This window comes from Grammomys surdaster, unplaced genomic scaffold (genome assembly GCF_004785775.1).
Source record: "Grammomys surdaster isolate TR1022 unplaced genomic scaffold, NIH_TR_1.0 313, whole genome shotgun sequence".
NCBI lineage: Eukaryota > Metazoa > Chordata > Mammalia > Rodentia > Muridae > Grammomys > Grammomys surdaster.
Window position 1 is genome coordinate 6,286,676 of NW_021604732.1, and position 12,951 is coordinate 6,299,626.

General features: G+C 41.0%; 1 protein-coding gene across 5 annotated transcripts in view; it reads right to left on the reverse strand.

Annotated features, from left to right (window-relative positions):
* Positions 1–12,324, reverse strand: part of Gabrb2 (gamma-aminobutyric acid type A receptor beta2 subunit) — a 205,166-nt gene extending 192,842 nt beyond the window's left edge. For 2 of the 5 annotated variants that reach the window (XM_028777630.1, XM_028777628.1), the window contains exons 1-4: positions 11,566–11,629; positions 10,682–10,907; positions 10,465–10,556; positions 9,440–9,507 (exon numbers count right to left, since the gene is read on the reverse strand). In XM_028777630.1, the coding sequence (XP_028633463.1) occupies positions 9,440–9,507; positions 10,465–10,556; positions 10,682–10,758 (237 nt within the window). In that variant the 5' untranslated portion in view covers positions 10,759–10,907; positions 11,566–11,629. Of the gene's footprint in view, positions 1–9,439; positions 9,508–10,464; positions 10,557–10,681; positions 10,908–11,565; positions 11,630–12,036 lie in introns of those variants that run through there. The other 3 variants (XM_028777631.1, XM_028777633.1, XM_028777632.1) reach the window with 3 other exon arrangements.
* Between the last annotated feature and the right edge of the window lie 627 nt (positions 12,325–12,951).

The window sequence follows — 12,951 nt, forward strand, 5'->3', positions numbered from 1 at the left end:
TGTCAGAAGGGACCAAAGGCATTGGATGTGCTGGGCTTAGAGTTAGTCAATGGCGAGCTACCTGATATAGGTACTAAAAACTGAAATCAGGTCTTCTGGTAAGAGCACTACACCTTTTCACCAAAGCCTTTATCATAATTAGAGACTAGCCAGTTATCTCCCATTTACTTTGATGGTGAAAATATCAAATTCACTTCTAATTTCATTATAAATCAATGTTTCTAAAAGACTATCATCTGCTGACAATAAATGTATCTGTGATTCCCAAGAGCCCTTCGACATGTGGAATTCTGCCTCACATCAGGTTCTGTGCATAGACTTAGATACATGAATACTAACATAGAAAACCTCAAGGGTCACAGCACAAGTGAGTCCTCGGGCATTTCATTGTGCACTGCATATTCACACTCCTATCTCATCATCTGAAATGGTCATGTCTCTGTTGTCCTCTCACTTTCAACTTCTGCAATAAAGATGAATCCTATATAGTAGAGGAAGACTTAACACTAAGGCAAAATCTACTTCAATAGCTACTATCAATCCCAACCAATAAGATGCCCCTTTAGTTACCACTTAATGAGTATTTTCCAAAAGGGTACAATGACAGTGTTTCCTCTATGCCTCCAATAAATTCGGCCCTCATTGGTTGCACATCTGGGGATCGTCAGGCCTCTGCTGAGCATACCAGCTGTACTTACAAAGGCTGGCTTTTCAATCTCTAGTCATCCTCTCTGACTCATTCACATATCCCTTTCCTAAGCTATACATTGATCCACTTTTAAAACTTCATTAATTTAATTGTTGCTGTTGTGTTAGGAGAAAATTTATTTCATCTTCAATTGCCTGAGAATTGCTTTATAGTGAAGACCTCTTGGCAGAGAAATGGACACTGGGTGCCAACTTTCAGAGCAAGGAAATGAGAGCTGGCAATAGAAATGCCTAAAGCACATTAACAAAACTGTCATCAAAAGCCAAGAGGCAAACACCTCTCCAGACTTATCCATATAGATTTTGACAATCCATTTATCCCTTTGAGTAACATACAACATGGTAAAGTAATATAATATAGTAAATAGTTGACAGGTAAGATGCATAGCTGGAAACATCCTGTGAATTTTTGTTTTGTATCTTTTGAAATTCATAAATGTTAATGTTTTCTGCTTTAATATTCAATTTTAGTGGATGTTTACACCACCCAACAGAAGATAATCTTATAAAAAACCCAGGATGTCATAGCTGTGTAGATATGAGTCAAGGTAATATTGATACTTTAATACACTTCTCTTCTTTGCATATTTTGCATATAATTGTTAATAAAGGAGAAAAGCATCCCAGAGCTCCCAGGGACTAAACTACCAACCAAAGAGTACATATGGAGGGAAACATGGCACCAGCCGCATATGTGGCTGAGGACTGCCTTATCTGACATCAGTGGGGGGGAAGGATCTTGGTCCTGTGGAGACTCGGTGCCCCAGCATAGGGGGATGCTAGGGTGGTGAGGTCTGAATGGATGGATGGGTTATGGAGTACCCTCATGGAGACAGGGGGAGGGGTGGGATAGGGGGTTTGCAGAGGAGAAACCTGGAAGGAGAATAATATTTGAAATGAAAATACATAAAATAACTAATAAAAAAAAGAAGAAAGAATGCAAACACCAGTTTGTCTTGGTGACAGTGATGTTATGTATTTTTGTTACTATGATTGTAAATTATGAAATTAAAATGCACATAAATGCAGATTAAAATGCTCTATGAAATTAAAATGCACAGTATCATACTATAAAATAACCAAGAGCATTGTACAAACTGTGAATAAGAACAAGAGTTAAGTTTTAATAAACCAAAATAAAAACAATTTTAAAGAGTTAACAAGAAAACAGATGTTTTTTTCATATTCTTAAACCGTTTATACACAATAGACTTTTAAAGTTAAATGAGAACGGCCATTAAATACAGAAAAACATTGTTCAGTAAGAGTGGTTTTCCTTACATGCTGGGGAGTGGGGAGAAAAAGTATGCTTGCTATTCTTAACACCAATGATTCTAAAAGACATCTTTTGATTTCCATTATTTCACAGCTGTCACTTGCATTTAATAAGTAGACGCAAGAGGTGCTGTTGAACACTTTATGGTACACATAGCAGCCCTCTACAATAGTGATACTTGACCCCAAATACCAGCAATGCCAAAGTTCAGATGGTTTGAATGAGTCCAAAATGAGACAGCGCCCTTGTTAAAATGAATCCTTCCTCCTTCAATGTATTTTTTTTCTAATTTATACTCTTGTAGGGGTTCTGTAATTGTGCAATGGATTAGGAGAAAATAAAATATATATGATGTATTTCTAAATTAAGACATTGAAGAAGACTCCCCCCATCTGCTTTCTGTACAATGTAAGCCCATAGTCAGATCTTTAATTCACCACCCATTCAAGCAAAGCCTTGCTGAGTACCTAGTAAGAGAAATAGCAGATGATGTACTCTGACAGATAGATGAAAGAAATAGATCTTATTATTAAATGGAATGGTTGTTCAAAAACACATGAATAATTTAAAACTTCCATGCTTGTGATGAACTGTGGTTAGATCGTGTAAGAAAGAGGGGGCAAGTAGAAGAGAAGGAAACAGACCATCTTGATAATAATGAAGGAAACGTAAGTGTGGTGGGTTCATGCAGTGCCTCCCCACAGTTTAACTTTATTGAAACAGTTTAAAGCTGTTGAAAGTTAAGTCAGCAACATCAGTGAAGGTTACTCATCATAAATTAGTAAACTTTATGAACACTTGATTGATATCACTGAAGCACCACAATAAAATTAGACATGACGCTAACTGGTACCCATTAGCAATGAAAGAAATTCATCACACAATTGACTTTCTCTACTGCTTGAGATCATAGCCAATATTCAGATACACTGGATAAAGTACCTGATAGAAGGAATCACTTGTTTAAAACTGAGGTGTTTTAAAGCTAGGACAAGGAATGATAGATAGCACCATCTTATGAATGACTGGCTCATCTAATCCATCCACACACACATACACACTCATATACACACATACACACACAGACACCACCACTACCAACACCAGAATTAAAAACAAAATCTTACAAAGAGTATTCTGGTAGAAAGGAAATGATCAAATAATTAGACCTTTCTGTGTTAAAAAATATAGTCTAAATGAGATGCTAAGATTGAGAGATGCGAAAGTGATTATTTGCAGCCTGCGTGACCTTGAAAAAGCCATTCTTCATCTCTGCGGTTCAGGTTTGTCTTCTCATAAATAAGTTGATTGTAATGATCTCAGTTTTTATAGGAGGTTTGATAATGAGAGTATGAGAAATAATACAAGGACTGCATAAGAATCCAGTAAACAGCAGCTGTAATTATTTTATCATATTAATGAGATGATGATAGTGGTTGCTGAACAGTGCACAGGTAGAGGAGGTGGAGGAAGAAGAGAAAGAAGACATCAGGGACGAAGAGAGACAAGATGGAAAGAAGGATACAAAAGTGTGTGAATAAGAGGAAGAGGAATGGGAAGAGGTAAGAGAAAAAGGTGGAGGAAAAAAGGAAGTTAATGAAGAAAACGAAGATGAATATTAAAAAGAGGAAAGCGAGGAGGAAGAAGGAAAAAGCATGTAGAGAGGAAGTGTGGAAGAAGGAGGAAGGGAAAGAGGAAGGGAGTGATTTGCCAATATGGAGTATAAGAGTTGCTATGAATAATCTGTTTAGAGCTAATCCACCCTGTTAGCCTAGAGAGCTCCCTCTGTATTCCACAACAGCCATGGCTGTCTCCTCTGACTCATTAGGTAATGTCTCTTCTGGTACAGAGAACATGAATGTCTTCAGTAAAGAAATCTCTCAGCTTCTCATTCTGTCCTATATTGTTCTTTGAATCTCCCACCTACTGCCTGCTGGGGGTCATTTCTTCTCTAAAGTGTATTTGGCTACTTCCTAAGCAAATTTCTTCTCAAAGGTGTAGTTGGCCTCTAATCACTAAACCATTTCTTATTGTCTTCTGTTAACATGTTCCCGTTACTGTGACTGAGAGACAACGTTCACTACTTCTTTAAAGGGATTCCATAACACAGAACCTGATGGACCACTTGTTTCTCATTCAAATTCTCATGAGAATCAGCTTCTAAGACATTAGCTGATGGCTCTTACATCAATTACTTCTTGGCACCTGAGCTGCTCATCGTTCTGTTTCCTCAGCTCCTTTTCTGTTTTTCTGCCATATAAACTACAATGATCACAGGACCTCCATTTTTAGCTGTCTTTTAATTCCTTTTTAATTTTCTCCTCATACAGTAGCGAGTCCCACTTACCTAATACAGTGTTTAAGTCTATGCACAAGTCTTCTTTCTCTGTTGGAGGCTTCCACATTTTTCAGTCACCTATCAGCTACTCCCTACTTGAAGGCTACATACATATAGAAAACTCAAAAGCAGCATTGCTCAAACCAAACACACCATCAGTTAATACATCATCCTTCCAACCTCCACAGCCATTCTGATCTTCTCCACAGCAATAAATGACGCTATCAAAATCTTGGCATTCATCTAAAGCATACCACTGCTGATCTGTAAGTTTGTGAGTTTTATATCTCCTCCATTACTATCATGTCTTAACTCACCAATGCAACCTAGCCTTTGTACTTAGCTTTCTTGTCTTCTCCTGACCTTAGACTTGGCTCCACTCCTGTTTACCTCCTGAATTTCAGAACCAACTTCTAGAGCTTGAGTCAGACTATATGATTCTGTTTACATTTTTGCATGAGTCCTTACTCTCTTTAGAAAGATAACAAGCTCTTTAGCAAGGCAGGTAGGCAGACAGACAGGCAGGCAGGCAGGTAGGCAGGTAGATGGACCGATGCACAGGCAGACAGACACACATTCACTCAGAAATACACACACACACCCTACTCTATATGATCTGATCACTGCCTCTGGCTACATCACCAACTCTTCACTCTTCTCCCTAGAATCACACCAGCATTTTTAAGCTACTAACAATTGATACCATTTCTCTCTCCTTTGCATATCCTCATCTACATCAGTTTTATTTTCTGGTTGGAACACCCATCCACAGATCTCTAGCCTCCATTTTAACATCAGCTATGTAGCTCATCATTATTCTGTATTTGTATAATGTTCTGTCCTCCTTCAAAGTACTTACAACTCAACATTGAAATTCAGTCTACATTATTTTAAATGGTGCTTGTCTTCAAATTTAGCACTATGATATATACGACTCTGTGCCATATTTCTCCACATAGGCATTATAGATTGATTGTAGACAGTAATAGCAAATGTCTGTTATGGCAATGAACTCTTTTTTCAGTGCTGGAAACTTCACATACTAGCAGAAAAAAACTTATTTGTTTGATGTAATTTGTCGATATCATAGAAGCAGACAGGTAAACCATGTAGCAAATAAACCAACTTGACATACCAAATACTAAATGAGCATTGGAATTAAGTATCAGAAGATTGATAGAAGACAGAGACCACTAGGCATCTCTTTGGTTGCTGAAGAAAGGTGTAAAATAAAAGATAAGATGTAGGCTAAGCAAATATAAGAACCTGAGGCAGAGTTGAAGGTTAATGCACACTTAAACACACACACACACACACACACTCACACGCACATGCACACACATATATATGTATATACATATACTGTATGTACATATATGTATAGTTACATGAGGTCAGGGGTAGGGTGATGTTCTTTGTTGCTTTGTCCATCAGGCCTCACATATAACTTGCTTATAGTAACTGCTAAATAACAATTCCTTGAATCGAATTTTAAGCTGTGCAGCTGGTGATACAAGAAACATCTGTATATTTTTAAAGCATTACTTCTCCCCATTTGCCATTCCATAAAAAAGGTAATTTTGTGAATGTGTTTACTAGAACTCTTTCCTGAAAAGTGAAATATTGCTTCAGTTGGTTGGCAAATGTGCCATTTCAAAAATGAAGAATCTGCTTCAAATGAAGAAAAAGCTATTTTGGTTCATAATTCTCAGAGCCAAATTTGAATCGTAAAATGCACTTTTCATCAAAGAATCTTAACAAAAAGATTCCTGCCAATTTAACCAAGACATCTAAAAATATTCCATTCTAGAGCCAAGCTTCCTGCTTAGCAGCATTCTGACTGAGATCATGGTTTCCAAAGATCTTCCACTGGGTGATGGTCACTCAAGTCAAGAGCTTGCCATACTGTCAACACCTTCCGAAGAACTCATAATTGTATACTGTTTAGAAACGCTTTCCAATTTTTCTATATTTTAAAGTTTTCCTGAAACTTTTATGTATTCAACAATAACCATAGCAAACAACTGTAACTAGAGGTATGTGTAAGTTGTAGATGGAAACCTCTCAGTGTTTATTGTCTACAATTCACCCAGGAAGAAACGGAGACCTGATGTGGTACACGGCTGTCAAAAATGAACACAGGGCAGCAACAGAAATGGATGCTGGGTACAATGAATGTTTGCCTTGTTAAGTTAAATGTAACGAATGTCATTTTATTAATCCTGGTAGTTGTCTAGGATAGTAGAAAAAGAACTATACCCTCCTTTGACACTTAAGAAAATAAAGATCTTTTTGACTGTCCGTAACCTCAGTGTGACCAAGAAATAAAGCTGACACCTAACACCCCTGATCCAGCTCTGGATCTTTCTACAAGTATCATCTATTTTGTTTTTAAATCCCATCAATACACACCTGTATTGCTGCAGTTCAAATATGTGAATGGTCTGGGGAATGTCATTCTTGAAAGGCAGAAGATGTACAATAATAAAAGTTACAGCTACCAGAGCCAAACCATATTGAACAAATGTGGGTAGTAATCAACCTTGAGATGTCACTTAAATAGCTAATAAAATTCTTTAGAAATAAATATAATCAAAACGTCCTAACTCTGGTAGCCTTTGTACAATATATGTGTCTTACAGTGAGTTACCCATGGGGGCCTAACTCATCTGTTGCTTCCAAGTGAATAACCGTATTTTGAAACAAGATAATAGTTATATGTGTTACAAAGCTGTTTTTGGAGGATTAATTTTAGGTCAGTAAGATTGGCAGCCCAAAGTGTTGCTGGACAAATGCATGGGTGTCAGCATTAAGCTAAGAAAGGAGTCTGGCTTGGAACTTTTCACACCTGCTTCAAATCATTAATGCTGCAGTGTTGTCCCACTTACAAGCTGACATTTATTTTTGCACTTTCGACATCCCATGACTTCTCTGCAACAGTAAATAGCTCAAAGTGATTACACCCTGCCCCAGCTGGATCCGTATTTTGACTAGCAGGTCTTGGCATTGTGTCCACTTCTGATCCCTCTCTAACATGGTGCATGGAGGGTAAAAATGTCAGTGAAGTTCATGAAGAAAATGAAAGCTTGCCATCGAAGGCATAATACCCCTAAGTCCTTTGGAATCTTTTGTAGTAACCTGGAGTCATTTTGTGAGCATTGCTTTATCCCTTAAATATTTTTTTTTATTTTCTATGAAATATTATTCTGTAATGTCTTTAAAAAGCAGCTAGTAAAACAAAATTTTGTTAGAGAAGATGAATAAAATTTAATAAAAATAAATGAGATATGAATCTGATTGACCACATGTAGAAAATACAAAACCTTAACTGATTTCTATATAACTTTGACATTTGAAATTCAATTTAGAGTCAAGTACCTGGAATTGTAGAGGTGCCCAGATTAGGACATTTTCTATTTTTATGTTGAAATTCAAAATATGTAAATTGATGGACAACTTCTCAAATCTCACAAAAGTAAAATATTTGCATATCTGAGAAATTAATTTCTTAAGAAACACATTTTCTATTTACACAGGAGAATTTCCTACTGTGTCTTTCCCAAGTTATCCAGTATTATCTTTCTTCTGTGTTTGTGTATCATACAATAAAAATGTTCTCAATTATTAGATTAACAAATTTCTGTTACTGACCCACTACTGAGTTAATTGATTATATCCCTCAAGTTTCTGTAAAATGGTTCGAATCTTATGGTGTCTTTAGATTGATACTACCAAGTATCTGTAACTGATATGCTGGTTTCCACTTTGAATTCTGGGATTATGAGAACTTCTGTTAAATTGAAGTGAGAGCCAGACTAAATCCTAAGACTTCAAACTTCTTGAGTTAATTAGTATACCCTAAATTTTATGTCCCAATGGCTGGTTTAGAAGTGTTTGTATAAAAGCTTACACTCTTCATTTCCTTCTTTAATTATTTGTCCACTCTCAAGACAGGAGGACAGGAGGATGTCATAGAATAACCTGAAATGTGCTGTGTGCTATCAGGTATGAAAGGAATACTGTAATATCAAGATTCACTTTATCTAGACAGACTTCCAAGAAGAGGAGAGGAGAGAGGGGAAGGGAAGGAAGGGGGAGGGGTAGGAGGAGGGTTAGGGGAGGGAGGGAGAAAAGGAGAGAGGGAGAGAGACAGAGAGAGAGAGAGAGAGAGAGAGAGAGAGAGAGAGAGAGAGAGAGAGAGAGAGAGAGAGAGAATTTACAGGAAAATGTCCCTCAGTTAAGTGGGGGAATCTGGGACACTTGTCCTTGTCATGTATGTCCGCAGTGCTCCAACGTGGGCACCAGGGGGCGCTCCTGTATGAAGCATACCCCCCCTAAAAGTGCTTCCCTGTTGTAGAACACAGGTTCTTCCCACACATCCCTCTCTCTTAGTGCTTATTCTTTGTCCAAAGACTCAGTGTAGCTGTCAATAAACTGTATGTGCTTGGTACACATGATGATTAGAGTCACAGGAGCTGTAAGAAAGTACACTTGGTATTAAGATTGCCTTTTTGGATAGAGACTGGCCAGCTTTTATTTTATCTCACTGGATTAGCAGAAGGGCTTAAAGGAGATGGAATGTAGTGGCGAGCAGAGATCTCAAATGTCGTTAAGTACAAGGAGGCAACTTCCTAAAGCAACAAGTGGGCATCAACATCCCAGGCCTAAGTACTTAATCACTCTGTGATAGTTTAGTTTGTAAGATAGACTTCCTGGTAAATTTGTTTTCTTGGTTCTTTTTTTTCTTTTTCTTTTTTGTCACATTCAAATCCTTCTTTTATCATGACTTACCCCCAAACCCAGAACTTTAACTTGACAAACTGAGGCTTCCAAGAAGCTGTCAGAACCATAGGTTCTGCAGGGGGCCTCCAGCATATTACTGCCTTTACAGGTGAATGTGTGAGGTATTTTACTCACTCTGTATTGGATCGAAATTGGAAAAAGTGCAAACAAATAGGGGTTGTTCTGTCATTACACATACCATGGATTCCAGAGCAATATACCCTTCCCCTGTCCCCACATTACACATATATTCAAGCGTACCCCATCCCCCAGTGACTGCACAACCCCCACACAGTCCCCATCACAGAAACATATCTATGAGCATTAATACTCACCATATTGACTTCAGAAACCATATCGATGCTGGCGATATCAATGTTCATTCCTACAGCCACAGGGGGACCTGCAAACCAAGATGGTCAGCCACGTGACTTCTCAGAACTTAGTCATTCACACCAAGAGTTGTCACTGGACACTAAAGAAACCCCCTCTGTAGTGTTACTCTTCAGATTCATTGCTTTCCTACATCTTTGCAATAAGAATGTGGGGGATACTTTTCTAGGAATATGCACACATGTACTGGTCAGACAATGATGCCGGCTGGCCGTGTCTACACATGCTGATGTCTCAGCATGTGAATTCTTACAACTCACAGCAACACAGTTTTAGCCCTAGGGATTTGTGTATATTGCATTGAAACCCCCTCCTTCTTCTTTTCCCCACCCACTTCTGTGTGTAGGTTTTAACTCTTTGAGTTCCATTAAAAGTATGAGCAAAATTAAACGGCCACACTAGCATGTCTGGGGCTCCAGGGAGAGGTGCCCTTTTCCCTCTGTTATCTTTATTCTCAATTCTGCAGACCCACTTCTCCCCTATGCCATTCCTGATAGAGGGCTGGATAAAATCCCTTCATGAGTCACTTTAAACGGTGGCCAGAACTCTTCTAAAGTAGATGGGCACAGAGAGTTGAGGCCACCTCTCAGCCAACCGCCTGCACATTGTGTCCTCAAAAATACTCACATTATAAGACAGCCCCCGCCGGGCACACCGTTAACTAAACTTAAGAGGCTTGTATCTCAAGAAACCTCAAACTGGGAACAAAGATGTATCACAGTGAAGGAGAAGGAGAGCGGTTACGAAGTCTGATCACACTCTAAGGGGGTCTTCTTAGACCTCTCAAGTACTGGACAGAAACAAACTGGCTTAAGTTTGGATCTGTTTCTCAGCAAGGTAAAAAGGGAAACATTCCATACACCACATGCACCCACAACTAAGGAGAGGAAAGAGAGCGCACACAAAGCCCCAAAGACAGCTTAGGCTGGAGCTGGGCTGTTTCTTATTTGCAAGGCAATCCCATTACCTCCAAAATCTGGTCTCAGACGAATGTCATATCCTTTCAACAGTCTGTCCACCGTCTCTTTAACCAGCGACATATTACTAGGGTCATTGACACTAAAGAAAAAAATGACAATAACAAGGAATGAATAAAGAAGACAGCACGGCATCTTCAACAACCCTGCTCACAGAGAGGTATGCAGACAGAGCCCTGACAAGTGAGAAAGGAAAGCGACACTTACCTCTGAGCACAGACAGCGGCGATTATTAAGGGAAATGACCAAATCCCAAAGTAGCCCCTTTTCCGGACTCTCCACATCCCTTTAGTTTTTGGTGGGATTGAGGGATTCACTGAAGAGAGGAGATCCAACTTAGTCTGCCCAGTGCAGTAATTCTAATGTGGAGCGCATGCGCACGGCGTACCAAAACATCAAAGGGGCAGCGGCGGCTGCCGGGGACCGAGATTTCCTTGTTTAAAAAAAATTAAAGGGGAAAAAGGAAAAGAAGCATATATATGTGTAATATGTACATGTTTGAATAATATTAAACTACTACCCCAGAAATGCATCCAGAGTAAAATCTTCGTTGTTTTTATTTTTTCTTTAAGACAAAAGCAACCAGAGCGTCTGGTAAGTTTCTGTTCTAGAAGGTAGTTGCAACTCACGATGTGGTGGGGTTTTAGTGTGTGTGTGTGTGTGTGTGTGTGTGTGTGTGTGTGTGTGTCCTTAAATACTAAAAAGAAAAATAGGAGTGGAGTGTAAGGGAGGAAGATTGGTTCCTGAAACCCCACTCCTCTGGTTCTAAGCAGGTTGAAAGGGGCAAGGAGTTGAACTTTATTTCTGTAAGAATAGCAATCCCCTGCCTGGGACAAGCGGAGGTGGTGGGGGTGGGGTGGGAGCGCTAGGAGAGGGAAGAGGAGCAGTGGGAACTGGAGTCCGAGGAGGAGAAAAAAAAAAACCAATGGGAGGAGTGCCGAGCAAACGTTGGATTTTGAGCGGGTGGGGGGGGTGGACTCTGAATATGAAAGAATTGGAATGGGTTTGAGAAGAAAGGGGAAGGATACAGGAATTCAAAGATGCTGGTTTTTCCTGGGAATCAAGGGGCGAGCTTTTTCTTCACTACTCACAGCGATTTCTTTCTCTTCTTCCTGCTCCCCCTTTCCCCCCTGTTCTCTGGGAAGAAAACCTCGGGGTCCTGGTTTCTGGCGTTGTGACGCTCCTGACCCGCTAGTCCGGTTATTTATAGCAGAAGGGGGAGGGAGCGAAGGGACCTGTCAGGCAAAGGCTTCTCTGGGTTTGGGTCTGACTCTGCACTGGGAAATTTTCAGTGGTACGGATGAGGTGTGTGTGACTGAGGGACAAAGGAGGTGGGGGTTTGAGGGACAGAGGGTGACAGGCGTTCCAGCAAAGGTGCGGGGCCAAAAGACACCCAGCGCGAGGGCGGGTGGCAGGGTGGGATGCGTTCCTCTGGCCCCCCACGCCTCGCGGACGCACGCGCACGGCAGGCACACACACACACACACACACACACACACACACACACACACACACGGGAGACACACGTGCGATCACAGTCCTTGCCACCCACCACTCCTTACCTCACCAGCAGGAGCTCTCCGCCCACTGCTGTGGCCCAACAGAGCTGCACCCCTGCCGCTCCGCTCTGGCCAGCTAAAGCTGCACCTCTGCGTCCAAAACCCAGTGGTTCACAGAAGGCAGGCACAATGAAAGAACCCTGAGGCCGCCTGAGCCACCGAGCCACCTATTTACACACCACAGTTCCCTCTCTTCCCTCTCCTAGCCCAAGGGGACCCAAGGCTGCCCCCTTCCCTCCTGCTCCAGGCTCAACACGGACACAGATCAAGACTCATTTCATAGGAAAAATCATTTCCTCTGCTCGGGGCTCGCGCGGGGGTGCGGGGCGGGGTGGGGTGGGGGAAAAGAGGATGCCAAGAGTACCGGGACTGGGATGTCCTGGAGTCGTGTTCCCTGGTTTATCCTGGAGACCAGAGGGAGTAGAGCAGGTGCTTCAACTACCTCAGCACTCTTTAGTGAAGAAGTGGAAAGGCTGAGCTCAACCCTGGGTCCTGGACCCCAGTATTCAACCTAAATCTACTATTGAGCCTTGTCATTTACCGAGAGTGCCTACCAAGTGCAGAAAGCCGAGCTTAAAGCAATATTAGCTCGAAGTTGACTCCTTAGTGACCCCATTTTATGGGTTTAGAAACTAGCACACGGAATCTGAGGAACATGTCCAAGGTCATTCCGGAGGAGAAGGGTGGAAAGTGAATTGTTCTTTTAAAGCAGTGTTTCTAACCCTTAGACTAGACTACCTCAACTCTTAAGTTCAGGACCTTAACCTCTGCTAGCTTCCTGCTGCCACGCGGGGCACCTCCAAGCGCCCGCGGCGCCTGTGGGATGGAAAGCTCACAGATTACACAGAGCTGGTGGTCCAGCAGGTCTCAGGTGGGAGCAGCGACCAGATTCACAGGGTTAGCAGCTAGCTTAGCGCT